This window comes from Myxocyprinus asiaticus, chromosome 45 (assembly GCF_019703515.2).
Source record: "Myxocyprinus asiaticus isolate MX2 ecotype Aquarium Trade chromosome 45, UBuf_Myxa_2, whole genome shotgun sequence".
In the NCBI taxonomy this organism is placed as follows: Eukaryota; Metazoa; Chordata; class Actinopteri; order Cypriniformes; family Catostomidae; genus Myxocyprinus; species Myxocyprinus asiaticus.
In genome coordinates, this window is record NC_059388.1 from 17499630 (window position 1) to 17519459 (window position 19830).

The 19830-nt window shown below is 37.4% G+C and overlaps 1 protein-coding gene across 5 annotated transcripts in view; it reads right to left on the reverse strand.

The window, feature by feature from the left end:
- Positions 1–19830, reverse strand: part of LOC127435096 (exocyst complex component 4-like) — a 176747-nt gene that overhangs the window by 110629 nt on the left and 46288 nt on the right. For 3 of the 5 annotated variants that reach the window (XM_051688287.1, XM_051688286.1, XM_051688285.1), the window contains exon 10: positions 3021–3117. In XM_051688287.1, the coding sequence (XP_051544247.1) occupies positions 3021–3117 (97 nt within the window). Of the gene's footprint in view, positions 1–3020; positions 3118–18121; positions 19775–19830 lie in introns of those variants that run through there. The other 2 variants (XR_007896127.1, XM_051688288.1) reach the window with 2 other exon arrangements.

A 19830-nucleotide genomic window follows, 5' to 3' on the forward strand; every position in this document is an offset into this window, starting at 1 on the left:
TGTTTTGAATACTATTCTGATGCTAGTGAAACCTTGTAATATGGCACTTTTTGTACCACTGTCTCCTTAAGATGATTCGCTTATGTGTTCCTCTTTTGTAAGTCGCTTTGGATAAAAGCGTCTGCCAAATGAATAAATGTAAATGTAAATGTCTTAACTATCACCAAAACAGACTGGGACGTTTTTGTCTGCAAGTGCTTTTCATGTAGAGTTCAAAGCGGCACTTGACGCTGGTGCTGACACCCTGACACGAATCATGAACGAAGCTTCACGATTGCTGTAAAAAAGTGGATAGCCACAATCTGCCAGCTGATTAATATTGTGAAGGATGAGAGTTTAAGAGATTAAATGCCCATTGCAATGAATATGCAACCTATGCTGCAATTTCTTTCAATTAATCAAACTCCCACTAAGACATTGGGAAACGTTTACTGTTCCTTGAATTGGTGCTATTTTAGTGCATTTCTATATTTATACTGTGGAAGGCTTTATTTGGAAAATGTTAATAAAGCATTATATTGTTACATATTGTTTTGTTTTCTTTCCTAAAATGGAAATAAATGCATTTTGACAGGAAAAATACATTTAGAGTCAAATTTTAGCACTTTCAAAATCTGTGATCAATTGCAATTAACTATGAAAAATTCTGTGATTAATCGTGATTAAAATTGTATTTGACTGAGAGCACTATTTAAAATATTAAATCTCATCATTTGGTAACAAAATGCAGAGGGCAATTAAGAATTTTATTTCTAGGGGTCTGTGTAGCTCAGTGGTAAAGATGCTGGCTACCACCCCTGGAGTTCGCTAGTTCACTAGTTTGAATCCAGGGTGTGCTGAGTGACTCCAGCCAGGTCTTCTAAGCAACCAAACTGGCCCGGTTGCTAGGGAGGGTAGAGTCACATGGGGTAACCTCCTCATGGTCGCTATAATGTGGTTTGTTCTCGGTGGGGCGCATGGTGAGTTGAGCGTGGTTGCCGTAGAGTTGATGGCGTGAACACGCGCCCACACGCGCTATGTCTCCGTGGCAACGCGCTCAACAAGCCACGTGATAAGATGCCCGGATTGAAGGTCTCCGCCACCCAAACTGACTTAAAAAGCATAATTGGAATTGGGCATTCCAAACTGGGAGAAAAGGGGGAAAAATCCCCCCCCCCCCCAAAAGAAAGAATTTTATTTCTTATTTGTAAATATTTATTCCTCAAAAGTACTAAAATAATCGTTAATGGAACTGTAAAGAAACAAGACATTTTTCAATTCCTTATAATTCCCATCCCTAGTCACTAGGTAAGGACAGCGTTCCTTCTTGTGGTGCCATCAGCCAATCAGAATTGACAGTATGTTAGGATGTATTTTTCTTGCGGCTCCAGAGTGAACTGTCACATGGCATTTACGGGTGAGTTGATTGGCTCAAAGCCATTGGCCAATTGCCATTGAGATGATTGAGAAAATTAAGAGATGGCTTTCTCCAAAGTGCGTCAATGCAAGAAACACACACCTGCCCCAGAGAACAGCACAGTGGACCCTGAAGCCCCCAAACACAGCCAAGGACAGGCACCCACACATCAGGTTCCTCGCTGTGGACTATGACTGATAGCAGCCATTATGTGGTGGCAGGCAATAGGTGGACAGCAGTCACTGGTTTATTCATGCATTCATTTGTTCGGTCCGTTGCCCCAGCAGGGACCAGATGAGCTGTCCTTACTGTCGGAGCGATGATCCGCTTGCCATTCATCTTAAACAGACAGCTGTCTAACACACCCTCTGCCCATCCCCTGGCTGCTATCACACTGCCCACATGACACTGAGAGGAGCTCATTTAGATTAATGCAAAGGGCTTGAATATCAGTGTGCAGCAGGTGACTCATCTTCATAGTGGGTGTACTGTAAAATATTTGCAGTATTTGTGATCGAGACAGTATCACAGCAGGGCAAAAAAGGTTAACAGATTTCTTAAGGTTTTTTTTTTTTTCTCTCTCTTCTAAATGCCAATTAGCAGAACGTTTAAAATGGACAATTTTTGTGCATCTAATGATTAGCTTGGTAACTTTCTTGAAAAAAGGAGAGTTGTGCTTGCCTGTGCAAAAGTCACTACTATAACACACAGGTTTTGTGTATGGTTGTCAGGGTGTTGCTATGAAGTTACTAAGGTGTGCAGAGCAGCTTTTACCACAGTGTAATGCGATTGCTTTGGTACTGCAAGTTAATACAGCCCAAGTCTATGGGACCTTTGGCCCGTTTTATCGTCAAACAGGCGAAAGTCTGCTTGCTTAGAAAATAAAAAGCACATCTCTCCTCAACAAGCCTCATGCGTTGAGGTGTAATTCATGTTTAAATTGCATATCTAAGCCTTAGCAAGCACCACTAATAACCTGAATCAGTCTTGTTGCATTCTTTTTTTAAATCAGGCTTCCCTATGTCATTAGTACAGTACGGCTGACTGTACTGTATATTATCCACAGGGCACGTATTAACACCAACATCTCTTTTAAGATAGAGTCTGAAAGGAGAGGTTACATCCAGAACAAAATAACATCGAGCCATTTGAGAGCGACAGTGACAGTGGCCATCTCGAGAGAAAAAGTAAAAATAAAAACAGAAAATCAATGCACCACAGCTCAAATGTGATTGCAAGTAAGAGCAGTATTAGGAAGTCCAGTCACGTTGTGGGCTGGATGACCATGCTTGGGATATGTCTCTGTTTTAGAGCGGTAATATGACAGGGCATTAGTGGACTGGACCGATGATCCAATAGATTAGGAGACTGAAAGGAAAATTTTATGTCAAGCAGGCCTAAACGGAACGCTCCAATTGATACCGTCACAACAAATCAAAATCAATGGCAAAGGCTCGGAGAGGATGCGGTAATGGCTGCTGGCCATAAGAAATATGAAAGGCGGGGGAAAAAACATGCTATGGCGGAAGGGAGTGAGGAAACGTTGGAGAGTTTAAACCGCTTGTTGAAACCCTGGTTTATAAAGCATGTTGGGCTGACATGTACATTTGTGAACAGGACCTACCTAAGCAAAGGCTGAAAGATGACAGTGATGTTTCTGGCTCCCGGTTTACACAGGAACTTAGTCTCTCCCCCCTCAATCAGGTTATCATCAGCTCCACCTAGACAGAAAGATACAGAAAAAAATATGAAACTGAAAGTAATGTTTTAAAAACAAACTTAAATGGTTAGTTCACCCAAAAAATGGAAATATCCACACTAAAACGTTTTCAGTTCCCTAATGTTGTTTTCCAAATTTTGAGGCACTAAAGAGAATTTTCGAAAGTCTCCATATTTGGTGGAGGAAAATGCTTTTCTGGTGTGGGTGAAAGGCATAAACATAGCAAAGTCAATGCGCTTTCAAATGAAAACTTATTGGATGATTTTCACGAAATATGTTAAGAAAATGCCTTGGTCCTATTTTACTCTAAAATCAAAAGAAACAAATAAGAAATAACATATTGTCTCGAGAAAATGAAGCCTATTTTTGGGGCAATTAAGATTTTTTACATTGTGACATACAGTGGCAAGAAAAAGTATGTGAACCCTTTGGAATTACCTGCATTTATAATGTATAAGTTAAAATCTGGTTTGACCTTCATCTAAGTTACAATAATGAACAAACAAAATATGCTTTAACTAATAACACACAAATTATAGTATTGTTCTTGTACATACTGAACACATCATTCAAACATTCACAGTGTAGGTTGGAAAAAAATATGTGAACCCCTAGGCTAATGATGTCAACAAAAGATAAATAGAGTCAGTAGTTGGCAAACCTGGCATCCAATTAATTAAATGAGATTGATGGTGTGGGTTAGAGCTACTTTGACTAATAAAAAGCACTCAAACATTTTGAGTTTTGAGAATTCACAAGAAGCATCTGCTGATGTGGACCATGCCTCGCAAAAAAGAGATCTCAGAAGACCTATGATCAAGAATTGTTGCTTTGCATAAAGCTGGAAAGGGTTACAAAGTTATCTAGAAGAGCTTAGATATTCATCAGACTAATAAATGGAGACGATTTAGTACTGTGGCTACTCTCCCTAGAAGTGGCCGTCTAGCCAAGATGACTCAAAGGGCACACTGCAGAATGCTCAATGAGGTAAAAAAGAACCCTTTAGTGACAGCAAAAGACTTGGAAGGAATCATTGGAACTGGTTAACATATCTGTTCATGAGTCTACTATACAGAAAACATTAACAGGCATGGTGTCCATTACAACAAAAACATTGTTGAGTGCCTGAAATTTGCCAAAGACCACCTTGACACTCCACAGTGCTACTGGGAAAATGTTTTATGGACTGATGAAACTAAGGATGAATTATTTGGGAAGAGCACGCAGCACTATGTATGAACATAAAAGATGCTCATTATGATATTCTTATTACCGCAATGTGAAAAAAATGATATAGTATATATTTAAATTGTAAAGAATTTATTAACTTGGGGTTAAACATGACGTAAAACATAATCTCTTTTTTTATTTTTTTTATTTGGGGGTTAATATGACCACAACATTTTCTTGACAGGTTTCACCCTATTAGTGTGGATGTGGCCTTACCATCATGTCATTCCAAACTCGCATTACTTTTTTCTTCTATGGAACACAAAAGGAGATGTCAGGCAGAATGTTAGCCTCAGTCACCATTCACTTTCATTGCATTTTTTTTCCATACAATAAAAACAAACTGTAACTGAGTCTGTCATTCTGCCAAACATCTCCTTTTGTGTTCCACAAAAGAAAAAAAGTCAGGTTTCAAAGAAGGTGAGTAAATGTTGACAAAATTGAGTGAACTATTTCTTTAAACAAAAGCTCACAAATTCTGATGATAGAAAGTCAAAGACAGACAGAAACTATTGTTTTCAACAAAATAGTGTTTATGTTGACTTCAAAAAAAATAATTTCGGCAAAAGGTTTTTATTAATACAAGCCGGATAGAGACATTCAAGATTCCCCCCACTCGTCCCCGTGTGTGTGTGTGTGTGTGTGTGTGTGTGTGTGTGTGTGTGTGTGTAGTCCTGCACTAACAGGGTTAATAAGAAAATCATGGCTGTGTAACTCTCTCATCATGAGGCAGGGATCCCAAAAATGAAGTGAGTTCCAATCCTTATTAGCTCCACTCATCCACAAGTAATCAATATAATTGACAGCAAGAGAATCAAGTCTGTCATCTATACAAATAAATCCTCAGTGACCAGAAGGTGTGTGTATGTGTGTGTACTCATGGGTCGGTGAATATAAGTGCCACCGTGGCAGCATACTGGCATCATTCACGTGCTGTGACAATGTTATTCATTAAAATTTCACAGCCCTTTGAGATTGCCACTGGAGAGACTGCTGTAACCACCCAGCACTGAGCTGGGCACTGCTATCCTGACAAAAACAAACACACACTCACGTACACATCACACACCAGCCCTCAGTGGTTTAATTGCTTTTATCAGTCAGTTGTTTGTTGCATGATACTTCTTGCCCGAGGGATGGGAAATTAGTCCAGGCCAACAAACACAAATATTAATGCCAGATTATTCCTGTCGCACACATAAATCACACGTGTGACAGGTTATGCTTGCCGTTAAATTATGAGGAAAGAGAATGAGTGTGTTTGTAAGATGTTCTTCATTCACAGTTGATTTGTGTCCGTGTTGTGATCTGGGACTCACGGGTATGCGTTTAATCAGGAAGCGGGAATCAGAGTCATCCGCAGTTCATTGCTGTGAAAAGCAGGAAGCGTTTAAAATGAGAAATGTGTTCACCTTTCACTGCACTAAAAAAACCCTGCAGTGCATCTGTCTAGAATTCAAACGCATTTCCTGCCGATACTCCTGTCGTCTTCCTTCTCCCTAATATTCTTCATGTAGCAAGATTATTGTCCACCCCTTTTCTAATTTAAAATGAATTCTAATTCATCAAAAATGAAAATTCTGTCATTATTTACTTGGTAAGCACGAATTTTGATAAGCACAGACCGATTTTAGCTAAAGAGAAGTCATCCTATACTGTTTCCAATTGCACTGTGAGATCAGTCTGGTCGTTCCAACCTGAATTGCTTTCTCTATTCTGTGGAACACAAAAGGTGAATTGCTGAAGAATATGTTGGATGCTCTTTTCCATATAATAAAACTGAAAATATGTAAAATTGCTGTCAAGTTCCAATACATAAAATTACATAAAAAGCAACATAAAAGTATTGTGAAAGTGGACTATATGACTCATGTGCTATATTCCAAGTATACAATAGCATTCAATACCTTTTTTTTTATTTTATTTTATTTTTTTATGAGGAACAGTCCGAAATAAAAGCTGATCACATGAGATCACAAAAAATATATCACATGAGGCATATATACCACTTTTATGATCCTATTATGGTTCTTGTCATTTTGGAGAGCTTGACCGCTGCAGTCCTTATTCACTTTCATTATAAGGAAAAGAGTGTCCAGGATATTCTTAAAAAAATAAAATAAAATACCTTTTGTGTTCAACGTAAGAAAGTCATACAGGTCTTAAAGCACATGAGGATAAGTAAATGAGAAAATTCTCATTTTTGGGCGAACACGCCTTTTCACTCTCTTTCAAACAGACAAGAGGCCTAAGACAACAAATGTGCTAATCAAAAGATATTTATTTATTGGAGGGACTCTCTAAAAGCTATCTGTCTGCATTTTTTTCACAGTTTCTCACAGTTGCTCCTCAAGAAATAGAAATTAAACCCAGTTTCATCTTCCTCACTTCCTATCTTTCTAATTTTATCTTATTCTTTTGTTTCTCACTCTCTCTATCCAATCTCTTGCTGGCTAATTCAATTAAGGCTCAATTACAATCACAAAACAAAAAACACAGCTGCTGGGGCTCATGCTGATTCTTATGTTAAATTTAATCACTGAATTTGTTTAAAACATCATGACTGATCAAAGAGAGGAGGTAATTCCATGGCAGCTTGGCATGTCTCAATTCTCATGCCAATTCAGATCCTTCTGGTGCCTGTTAACGAGGGTCTATTAAAAATTGGTTCATCAGACAGATTTTGGCCACGTCCACACTAATACTTTTTCAGTTGAAAACTCAGTTTTTCATTTTCTAACATCATCATTTTCCAAAGTATGCACTAATAGAGAGCATTTTCGAAAGTCTCCGTTTTTGATGGAGGAAAGCGGTGTTCAGAATTAATGCGTTTTCAAATGAAAAATATATTAAGCAGCAGTCACACTATGCTTCGTGCTCAATTCACTCCCATCTGAAAGTGGGAGACCATAAATGCAAGCTCACGCAAATAAACCTGCATTACCAGGTTTATTACCAGGTTTGCATTACCCTGTGTACCAAAGTTAAAGTTTTGCAAATTCGTATGTCGAAAAGACTTGTGACCAATTGAAGATCGAAACATCACAATGAGCTCTTGGCTCAATACAAAGAATACATATTATAAAAACTGATTTGTTTTTATTTTTGTTGGAAAGTTTGTAGATGGTAAACGTTAACATTTTGAATATAATTTTTAGAGCTGTCAGAATAAACGCGTTAACGCATACGATTCATTTAAATAGATTAACATGTTAATTTTTCTTAATCGCGATTAAAACATTTACTGTTAATACAACATAAACCGGGGGCCTGGGTAGCTCAGTGGTAAAATACGCTGGCTACCACCCCTGGAGTTCGCTAGTTCGCTAGTTCGAATCCCAGGATGTGCTGAGTGACTCCAGCCAGGTCTCCTAAGCAACCAAATTGGCCCGGTTGCTAGGGAGGGTAGATTCACATGGGGTAACCTCCTTGTGGTCGCTATAATGTGGTTCGTTCTCGGTGGGGCACGTGGTGAGTTGAGCGTGGTTGCCGCGGTGGATGGCGTGAAGCCTCCACACGCACTATGTCTCCGCGGCAACGTGCTCAACAAGCCACGTGATAAGATGCGCGGGTTGGCGGTCTCAGACGCGGAGGATGGCGTGAAGCCTCTACACGCGCTATGTCTCCGCGGCAACGTGCTCAACAAGCCACGTGATAAGATGCACGGGTTGGCGGTCTCAGACGTGGAGGCAACTTGGATTCGTCCTTCGCCACCCGGACTGAGGCCCAGTTTGGGCATTCCAAACTGGGAGAAAAAGGAAAAAAATAAAAATACAACATAAACCAGCATAAACACTTGTTGGAAGGGTCGGAACCTTTGTAATATGTTCGCCTGGTCCGCCTGGAGTCATTACACTGATGGACACACCACAAACAAATGCACACGCACACCAGAACCCTTCTACCAAGGTGAGCCTACAAGCTTAGCATGACGCGGCGGTCCCATATAGACATATTGAGGAAGGTTACTGTTGTAACACACTAGTTGACCGTTACACTCTCTCATATGACAGAGCCGCATAGGTTGTTATCTCAGTAAATAAAAGAATCTCTGCACACAAACACAACAGCGCTTCCGTGATAAAATGATGGAGAAAGGACCTTTTAACGCTATTTGATGTACAAAACAAGCCCAGATGGGACTCGTGACAGAAATCAAGAAGCATTTTAATTACCACAGAAGCACATAAAGTCTTAACTTCACCAAAAACGCAGAATGAGATGTGTTTGTTTGCAATCACTTTTCGTGTCAAGTTCAAAGTGGTGTTGACGCCCTGATTGCTGTAGGAACTTCCCACTTAGACTTTGGGAAACATTTAATGTTAGTGCATTTCTATCTCTATACTGTGGAAGGCTTTGTTTGAAAAATGTTAATAAAGCCTTTTATTGTTAAATGCTGTTTTCTTTCCTAAGATGGAAATAAATGCATTTTGACAGGAAAAGAAGTATTTATAGTGTCAAATTTCAGCACTTCCAAAATCTGTGATTAATCACGATTAACTACACAAAAATTATGTGATTAATTGCGATTAAAAAATAAATTAATCAACTGACAGCACTGATAACTTTATTTGTGATTTATTTATTTATTTTAACAAAAAACCCTCAAGCGTGACTTCATATCCTGTCTGTTGCAGTGTCCAAAATAATTTAGCTGGCTCAAATCTGTGTGACTGCAGCTTTAGTTTGGACGTGACTCGAAAAGCTGAAGAAGCCAACATCTATTATTTTAAACAAAAGAATAATCCACAACAGTTCCTGTGTGTGCAGGTTTAATGGTTTATTTATGGTAGTGTTATATACTGCATGAAACCGCATGCAAAATTACAAACAGTTAGTTTATCATTTCATTATTGTGAGCCTCCACATCTGTTGCCGGTTTTATTATGCCGGAGCATGTTTCTTTAGATAATCTATGTGTGCATAAGAGCGTGTAAGTGTGTATGAGAGGTGTCACAGCATTGCTCCCTGTGGCTGCGACTAATCTAGGATTGGATGACGGGTGTGTCCATGGTTTTACATATAATTTACATTCGTGTTTTTGGCAGACGCTATCTTACCAAAGTGACTTACAAGAAAGTGCATGTATTGTGTAAGTCACTCAGATGAGTAGAGAGTGTGTGTGTGTGTGTGTGTGCGCGCACACACAAACACAGACACCTCCCACTCATGTCAGCCCTCATGTAATCAAGCCAGTCAGTGACTTAGTGAAATTGCATTAGCTACACTTTCGTGGGTTTGATTAGAAATGGTTTGATCTAAGATGTACTCTGTCCCGGGCCAGATCTACAGCAGAGAAACGTGTTGTGCCTTCACTAATACCAGATGTCCCACTGGATCTTTCTATGTGTATGTGTTTCATCTGTGTATGGGAGAGGGTGAGAGAAACAGGGAGAGAGATATTTGAGAACAAATGCATGTCATTGTGTGAGGTTGTGCAAACAGCTGAACAGTGTGCTATATGTGTGTGTGTGTGTGTGTGTGTGTGTGTGTGTGTGTGTGTTTGAACTGTGGCAGCATAAACGTATCACAAACAGATTTGTGATCACTCATTTAAAATGAGTGTCAATATTAGAGACATAATATTTCTGTAATCCAAATATTCAACCCTGACCTAGCCAGTGTGTGTGCGTGTGTGTGTGTGCATACGCATTTGGGACATCAACGGCAAAATCAATCCTACTGCAGTATGACACAGTTCTGCGGCAGATCTTTTTAACATGTTCAGCAAGTCACTTAAAGTGACTGTCACACTAGACTTTTAGCATGCAAAATTATTATATAGTGTTATATCTAAAACGCTCAAGGAATAAATAATAGATTACACATAATAATAACTACAATTGATTACACTGATTTTATTTTTTTCCCCAAAACACATGCATGCTCTGAGTATAGTAATCTGGGCCAGTCTCTCAACAGAGTGATCAACAGAGCCGCCACACACGGACAAAGCAAACTACACACTGCAAACCCATACCAGCTGCCAAGTTTCTCCTGTGTGTGTGGCCAATCAGTACTTTCAGGCAGAAACCTCGAACTCTAAAAAGATTAGGCCAATTTTCAGTAATTCATGACTTCCCAGTCGGCCTTGTTATAATTATTCTGCCATGTCTTCATGTCTGATTGGCTTCTGATGAGGCTCCTCTATTATTAAAACTCATTTGAGGGAACAATATTCTAGTCCCAGCAAGGAGACAGCAGAGAGCACTAGCCCAGAGTGTTGACAATGTACTGAGATGACAATTAAACAAATTAATAAATGAATATGTAATTGTAAAAACTGAGTTGGATTAATTATGAATTGTGTCATGGTGTGCAATGTCTCTCGATATGATGATTTCATTTATTAATTTTAAATGAGGCAGGGTTGACAGCTTTGAATCTTTGCAGCAGGATCACAACAACCTGTTTATGTCAGAGGCTTAGCGGTTAGTGCACAAGCTGCAGACATGCTGAGCTGCGGTGCTCTTGCGGGAGTCAGAGGTTTAAATCCATCCTGAGTCATGTCCTTATCTCATTCCTCCTCTCTTTCTTGCTCCCATAATCTCCTGTATCCTATCAACTTTTTCCAGAATAAAAGTGGCATAAGCTTCTTTAAATCAACCTGACTTCAAATCTTAGATTAGCCAAAAAAAAAAAAAAAGGTGTGTGATGGTGAATCTTTGATTTTTACGAGTTTTGTATGATGCACTTAGTAGCAAGTAATACAGATATCCACAAGTACAAATGCATCTTCTGCTTTGCTATGTGTAAATTTACAGTAGATCTGTGAGATTATTGGTGATGTCATATTGCAATAATGTTGAATGCAGATTTGCCCACTCCTAAACATCACGGAAAAACAAAACGAACTGTGGTTAGTCAGATGGTCTCTGTCTGTCTAAGAGTCCTTCGCCAGAATAAGCTGCACCAGACTTTATTTGGATCACATTTAATGCCAATAAACAAAAGTCAGGCTCAAAACAAATTACAATAAGACAGTAGAGATGGCATACTCTAAGTGAACTGATCTATAAATCCAAATCTTTTACATTTACATTTATTCATTTGGCAGATGCTTTTATCCAAAGCGACTCACAAGAGGAATAAAACGTCAGAAGCAATTAATTTTAAGGAGACAGTAGTAAGAAATGTGCTGCATTACAAAGTTTAAATTGCAATAGTATCCAAGACAGACTGGAATGCAAAAATATATATATATTATGAGTGTATGGTCAAGTGCTCATGGTAAAGATGTGTTTTTGAAGACAAAGAGGTAGTCTGCTTCACAAATGGAGTTGGGATGGTCATTCCACCAATGAGGTACAGTGAAGCCGAAAGTCCGGGAGAGTGATTTGGTGCCTCTTTGTGTTGGTACAACAAGGCGCCGCTCATTTGTCGACCGCAAGCTTCTGGTGGGAATGTAGTTCTGCTGGAGCAGATCCAGTGACTGTTCTGTATGCCAGTATCAGAGCCTTGAATTTTATACAGTACGTGCGGCAAACGGCAGCCAGTATGTAGAGACAAAGAGTGGTGTGATATGCTCTCTCTTTGGTTCGTTGAAGACCAGACACACTGCTGCATTCTGGATCATTTGCAGAGGTCTAACTGCGCATGTAAGGAGGCTTGCAATGAGGGATTCATGAGGAAAGCGATACCTGATTGATCGAAAAAAATATAACCCAACCCAAACCCTACCCATAAATGTAACGCTATCCAATCAGGAATCGTTTTCCTAATAAAATAATAGTATTTTACTTCAGCTGAGTACTTTTACTTCAGCTGAGTAACATGAGGTAGTGGAGGAGATTCTTGATTAGAGCAACAACCTGCTCTCCTCCTCCCAAAAAAATATATCTAGGTCTGGACTTCCTGATTATTGATCCATCATTCTGCTTCATTTGACACCATTACAAAAGAAAAACACAAAGCCAACCAGATACCAATCAGACACTCATTCCTTTAATAGCACACATACAACTTTGCCTCCTTCAATATGACTTGCTCTCTGTTTTTTGTTTTTTTTCTCGGTATCACTCTCTTTGACACAGGGAGCCCTATTTTAAGAGCGCTAGTGCTAAGCGCAGCCCTTTGCCATAAGTCAGGGGTGCTCATCAGTCACTCGCAAGACAACCACTGGTCGATCTCATTAAGAGGTCAAAAGGGAAAGGGATATAAACTACACAAAAAACGATAATCTTAAAGATCACGTTTTATTTCCTTATTTCGGCTCCCCTGCAAACGGATTTCCGAAACATAGGATGGCAGGGGAAGACTCATTCATATTTATTAGAAAAACAATATCTGATTGGATAGCGTTATGTTTATGGGTAGGGTTATGGTTGGGTTATATTTTCTTCTACTGATCAGGTATCGCTTTCCTCATAAATTTAAAGGACCCATCCCCTTGCCATCCTACATTTCAGAAATTCGCACCCACACACTGTCGGCCTGACATACGCCTACTTTCTCTGTGAGTGCTAATGTGTGTGTGCGGTAAGAGCGCTCATGGTAATGCAGATACGCGTCAGTGTGACCGTACATTGTAAAATGCCTGTCTTGGTACAAGGTATTAACACAATCAGTTTTAATTCGTACTAAATTCTAAAGTAAACATACAAGTGTGATAGACCTGCCCGTATTAATATTAGACTTTAATATTAATCAAACAACAATAGGGAACCGAGACTATTTATTGCTCTTGGCTGGATGACTTCAGTAGCTTTAAAAATATTACTGTATTATAATCATGCAGTGAAAACCAGTGTGATCTATTCAGTTTTATGGTATTTATTTATTTATTTATTTCTGAACGTATACTTGAATACATATTGATACTGCTGTTAGAAAATGTAAGCACTGTTTTCTTTGTTCTTATTTTATTACTGTTGTTTACTTGTTCTGAATAATTACTTCAGAACTTAAAACAATGTTTACCTAATTAACAAATTAGTTAGTATTAGTTTTGGTATCAAGAATCGTCAGAATTCACTGGTACACATGTACCGACTACTGAAGTTTTGGTAAAAACACAGCCTACAATACATGGTAGATCTTACAATAATGGCATTATGAAAAAGTAGATCTCATGCCATAGAAGTGTGAGCACCCCTTGGGCATCGCCATGAAGTTTTGGTATTTTTGTGCAACACTGTAAATCCAAATAATTAGCAGAACTACATTTTTTTTTTTTTTTTTACGTTTATAAATTACAAGTTTAAGTAAGCAGAACTGTAAGATTTAGATTTTGTACTACTCATGCATATTGATTTTTTTTTCTTAACTTGAAATATTGAGTAAGCTAACTCGTGCATTTTAATGGTATTTAATTGTAAATCACCATGTAGGCTCAACATAAATATGTCAAGTAAAGGGAACCTTTTTAGCTAGTACTAGCTAGCACAAACTAGTACAGCGAACATTAGCATGCTGAATGAATGCTAACTGGATAAACCATGCTTTGATTATCATAGCAATTGCTTAACAATTAAATCAATATATTGTAAAACGATCTAATTTTGTAGCTGTCCTCAAGCTAATCTCAAGCTCCACTATTCACCATAATGGTAACCCCCCAAAAACTTTAACATGACAGAAACTCTTCTAAACCACCAATAAAACATTAAACACTGACAAGTATCGCCCTTTACATTCATCTTGCACAAAGACACACTATATAACACTTAATTTTAACATTTACTCTCCCTGTCGAGTGTCATGTAAAGCATGCTGGGAAATAAAAATCCCCTTCCCATTTTCAGTTATATTTACGTTCCTGTAAATTTAAAGAGACAAGTTCATTAAATTCAAAACATTAAACAATTCAGGTTACTTCAAAGGTGTAAGTTTTGTGAACTCAAAAGAAAGAGAAAGTTCTAAATACTCATCAAGGTTAATTTATTTGAACTAATTTGTATGATTAAATTTTTCCCTACTCAAAAGAATTAGCATTAGAATTAGGGTTTACAGTGAAGTATGTACTAAGTCAAGGCACAAGGGGGTTTGGTGAAATCGCATGCATACACCCACAGTTAGCGCAAACACTCCCACCCACGCCCACTTGCGCTTTGCGCTGGCATGAAACGTAGAATTAGCGCTCTCATGAAAATGGGATAAAACGTAGCGCACGGTTATAGCTCATATACATAATGTAAAGTATTTAATGAAACTTAAATTCCTCACTTTTATATTTAACTTATTATAATGTAGATTATTATAATTTTTCATTAGGGCTGAAATGAGTAGTCGACGTTATCCACAACATTGACAATAAAAATTTTTCGAAAAAAGTTGTCGTTGTCGAATAGTCGTTTGATCTCATTTAACATAACATGAGATCATATGAAACTCTTATGATGACAGGAGAGAGCAGCACTGCCGCTCGTGCCTGAATGAAGGGAGGAAGAAAACGCAGCTCACTGTCAAGACACACTCCAAACCTTCGAAACAGCCTCAAAGGTGATGTAGATCGCAAAGTATGAGGGAATAATAGTACAAAAATACAAAATATGTAAATACAGAAACAGTGTCATCCTGACGTGAAATAAAGCAGCACCTTACCTGGCGTTCCATTTGAGCAAAACTTACCTCACAGAGCATTTAAAAATGTAACACCCCAGCGTTATATCTTAAATGCATCCTTTATTAAAGTTTAAATAATAAGGAAGCGGTTGTGTAAATAAGCTCAAACTCTGAAACTGACATTTCTCTGTGTGGTCAGAGCCACTTATATGAGTCGCGTGAAAAACAGCAAGAGAGAGTTTCAAAATTCTCACGGCTGATAAACCCTCTCGCGCCCACTTGCTGCAGCTAGATTGTAACATGATGGCTCGCAATGTAGTGAAACATAATATACTGTATGTGTCATGGTGTGTATCTTATCGTAAAGAAAATCTGCGATACACAGCTCTATTAAGAAGAGTGTTTGTTTTTTTGTGAGTTAAAGATGAATGGAAGTTAACGAAGTAGTCTTCGACCATAATGCAATGCAATGCAATGCAAAAAAAAAAAGGTTTTTGATTTGTCTTTTTTGCTTAATAATATCTAAATATAAATATCTAAAACTCTTTACGTACATTTACTTTAGGAGCTATACTGCAGAAGAAAACATTGTTATCGGAGAATGTAGAATATAATGTTTAACATATTTTAATATTTTAAAATATCTAAAAATCCTTAAAACAAGATACATTTACCTGAAAAGCAACATATAAGATATTAAGACTTTATATTTTACAGTATATTTAGTCTTTACTGCACTGGCAGAAGTATGAACAAGTGAAAAAATACACCTATACAAAATACACTTATATTTAAGATACATACTCTGAAAGCAAGTCTAAATATCTTATATGTTTCTTCTCAAGTAAATGTTTCTTGTTTAAAGGATTTTTAGATAATTTTAAATGAAAACAAGACAAAAACGCTTTATAACAATAGGATTTTTTTGCAATGAATTTTTTAATGAATTAATCATAATAAAAATTCAAGGATCATGAATTTTAAAAAATGATTTTGTCCTCTTTATTGTTAGCAAGCATGTTTAATACAACCTTTTAGGTCGAGGCACAAGCTGAATAGTCAGTTAAGAGCTAATGATTAATCGTTGCAATAATCGACCGAATAGTCGAATAGTCATTCTAATAATTGTTAGATTAGTCGATTATCAAAATAATTGTTAGTTGCAGCCCTAATGCTCATTTCAGTTTGATGTAAAACACAATCTTCAATCAATTGTCATACAATCGAAATGCGTAAATCTTAAAAATGTGCTGAATTTTTTTTGAGAGATGATCAACTTTTGTTTTTATAGTTTTTGTTTAGATTTCGTTTTTCAGTATATTTAGTTATAATATATACTCTGTATTAAAAAAAAAACTTAAACTAAAATAAATCTGTGGTATTTATTTTACTTTATTTAGGTTTAAAGTCATGAATATATATTTTAGTTTAGTTTCAGTTTTTCCAATTATTATTTCAAAGATGTTTTCATTTACTTTCTCTTTTTGCTTCAGTAAACGATAATAATACTACTTTGTCTGTTTTTGTCTGTTTTTCTTTGTGTGGTCTGCATGTCCGTCCATCTCATTCTGTCTCTCTCTTTTCCCATTGTCCACCACTGTTGAGGCTCACTGTGATTGGAGGACAGGAACAGTGTAACTAATACAGGTCTCTGCTGCCCTCTCAAGCCCCACTGATTCAGAATCAGTCAGCCAGTGATTGTGAGTGTGTTTAAAAGGCTGTTCCACTCCTCCAGACATCATCATCACCCGTGTTCTCTGTCCTCTCCTTCACCTTTCTCCCTCCACTTCTCCCTCGTTCTCTCTTTCATGGTGATGACGGCCTTGCCACTGATTAAAATTAGCACAGGTTGTGAAACACACAGACATAGTCTGTAATTATGTGTCTGCCCTCTGTCAGATAACAGCTACTACCTACCCTTAAGACAAACCAGAGAACTTCAAGAATATTTGTAAATGTTTCATCAGCTCTCTGTCTCTCTTCACCTTTTGGTCACTTCTCTACTTCAAACGCTTGACATATGGGTTCATCATATAAACCAAGCCACTTCTTTTTTTTTTTTTTTTTAATTAAAATCAAGCAAATAAATATAATATTGCAAGAACTAAATGTTTACCCATTTCCTGTCTCAAAAGCTTGAAGATGAGAGAGAGAACGAAAGACCTTCTCCTATCAATATCTACAGCACCACTGATATGTTATTACTCTCCAAGTCCATTTCAGCCAATCACAGGCCAATCTCATCTCACCACTGCAGTAATTCAATAATGTGTCCCTGATGAGATCCACCTCAGGACTCCACTCATCACAGACGGCCCCCCAACAAAAAAAAACAACACAATCACCGGCAGTAATGCCGCTTAAACCCTACTCAGCTTCTGCAATAAAATTACTGGGAAGCAGATTGGACATGAAGCATCCAACTAGACCGCACACAAGCTGACTGATAATTTCAGAATGTGATGGGACTTGAGTGTAAGAGTTACGGAAAGTGTGATTTTCAGTATTTAACTTTTTGATCTCAAAGCTAGCAGAAGTATACAAAACTGGCAGTGCATCTGCATCCAAATGCTGTTCAACAATGAAAATCTGTAAGAAATGCATTATAATCTTTAATGAAAATTTAATAACGACTTAATGTTAACCAATAAACAAACTACTATGTAGGCATTTAGCAAACTCACATTCTGTTCCGGCTCCATTTTGGTATGTCAACCACTTTTCACAATCCAGTCCATTCTCAATGGATAAAATCAAGTCATGCACTACAATTTTCTCACTAAACTGGGTTGCAAAAGACAATTCACTTTAACTTTAAGGCCAAACACAAACTACACTGTAACTGCTTTTTTGTTTTGTTTTTTGTCTTTTAACAAAGAAAAAGAAAAATGCTACAGTAAAAATAAACTGTTAATTGGTTAACTAGTTGGTTAACTTATCATATAAGGTGAAAAAATTATGTTATATTTAACAAGATATGTATTTTTTAGTATTCAAATATCGATATATTGTGATTCTTTTTCTCGTGTCGATATCTATATTAAACTATTTGTGTATTCATATAATGTAAACACACAACAAAGTTGGCACACTGTAACTTCCAAATCAATTTAATGAGCTCACCAACAGACAAAAACGTGATGTTTCGAGGTAAATGCTCTTCATCAGACATCAGTATATAACTGAAATATACCCAAATGAATTGGAATTTATTGCAATTGATTTGTAATAGACCTTTTTCACACTCCGGGATTTCGAACACGGAAGTAAACGTTTGCAGGGTAAACTTCGACAGCGGTGAATGGGAGTGAATGGGAGATCACAGCAAATATTATTTTCACTTATCCATTTGCTCCAAGACCAAGACCACTATTACATTTGAATGACTTTCCAGAAGAGGAAAAAATAGAGAGCGGTGGAAGACAGTAAAATGGGAGAAGATGTCAAATTTACTGTCACTCTCTCAGCAGCTGTAATCGAAACCCCCTTGCAGCTGTGGTAATTCGTTTTTTTTAAACTAATTCCAGGGTAATATAACACAAAGCATAATGTTATAAATTTACACTCAATATTTAAAAAATGTATAATACAAAAAAATTAGGGATTTACGCTGATAAATAAGGCGGAAACGCTTCATCACATTCTATGAAAAAGGTCTATTGAATCAAATTATGATATTGTGATGTGGTGCAATATATTGAATCATGACGTGTATATTGCAATACGTATCATATCATGAGGTGCCAGGCGATACCCAGACCTAGTAAAAAAATTATGAATTACCTTATACTTAACAGTAAAAATGTGTATTATGTCTATCAAGACAATTAATGAACGTTTACGTTAAACTGTTATTAAAATTACATTGAATAATCAAAAATCAACAATCCCTGCGTGACTCATCACATTTGATTTTATCTTATTGAAATAGCTGTTTTTTTCTCATACTGACATCACGTATGTACATTGTGGTGTTTTATGTTATATTTTATGTTGTTAAGTTTTAGTTTTTCATGTTTATAGCATTATTTATACATGTGTTACCCTAATGATGGTTCGTGTTTCTGTGAGTGACATTGTGCAGTGTCTACACATGTGCAAAGGTCTTTGTTCCTGGAAAGGGCAATCGTAATGAACTTCAAATCATCAAGTGGCCTTCTTTTACACCACCTGCGTTACTATGGTGGTTAACAGTACATTCAAAAGTGCAAAGCTGATTTTTTGTAGGTCCAGTAGGTTGTTTTATTATCCTTGTATCATTTAATGATACATACGGTTGTAAACTGTAAAATATTCAGGCACCAAAATGACACCCGTAATGCCTGAAACATTTTTATGGTCAAGTTCTGGCAACCACAGCTGCCAGGTTTTTCCCATAAATTTAACAGATTTTTTTTTTTTTTTTTTACAGTGTACAAAACAAAGGTTTACAGTTTCTTGTTTTATGTTGTATTGTCGACATTATGAAAAGCACTGTACACTACTAATCACAATGTAGGTTGCTCACTGCTGCTCTCTTTCTTGTCGGAGACAGTGCATGGTCCTGACGACTGGTAGGCTAGATTTCAAACAGGTCTGAAACTTGTCATTGCAATCTGGGTCTTTTTGTTGCAAATTAGACAGAGACTTGGTTGATGAGCTTCTGTTTTGTAGTGTGAGCCTGGGTTAAGGTGGATAACATTGTAAATTAGGGAATGAATATCAGTGGTCCAAGTGTTCCAGCAACTCAAACAGGATTTAAATAGTTGAGGATGCCCCAATGGCTCAAATGACACTCCAGCACACTTACAAACACAAAGTCCAGGATGCTGATTGGCATGAAGTGTATATTGCAGAGTTCTGCAGACAATCTACAGCTGGCAGTTCCAGCACAAGCACCCTCTTTTATTTGTTTGGATTTAATTTGGAGTGCCGGATGAGGAGCCCTGGGAACAAATGAAATGAGAGAACAAAAGAAAACATCAAAAATTTAATTGCTCAT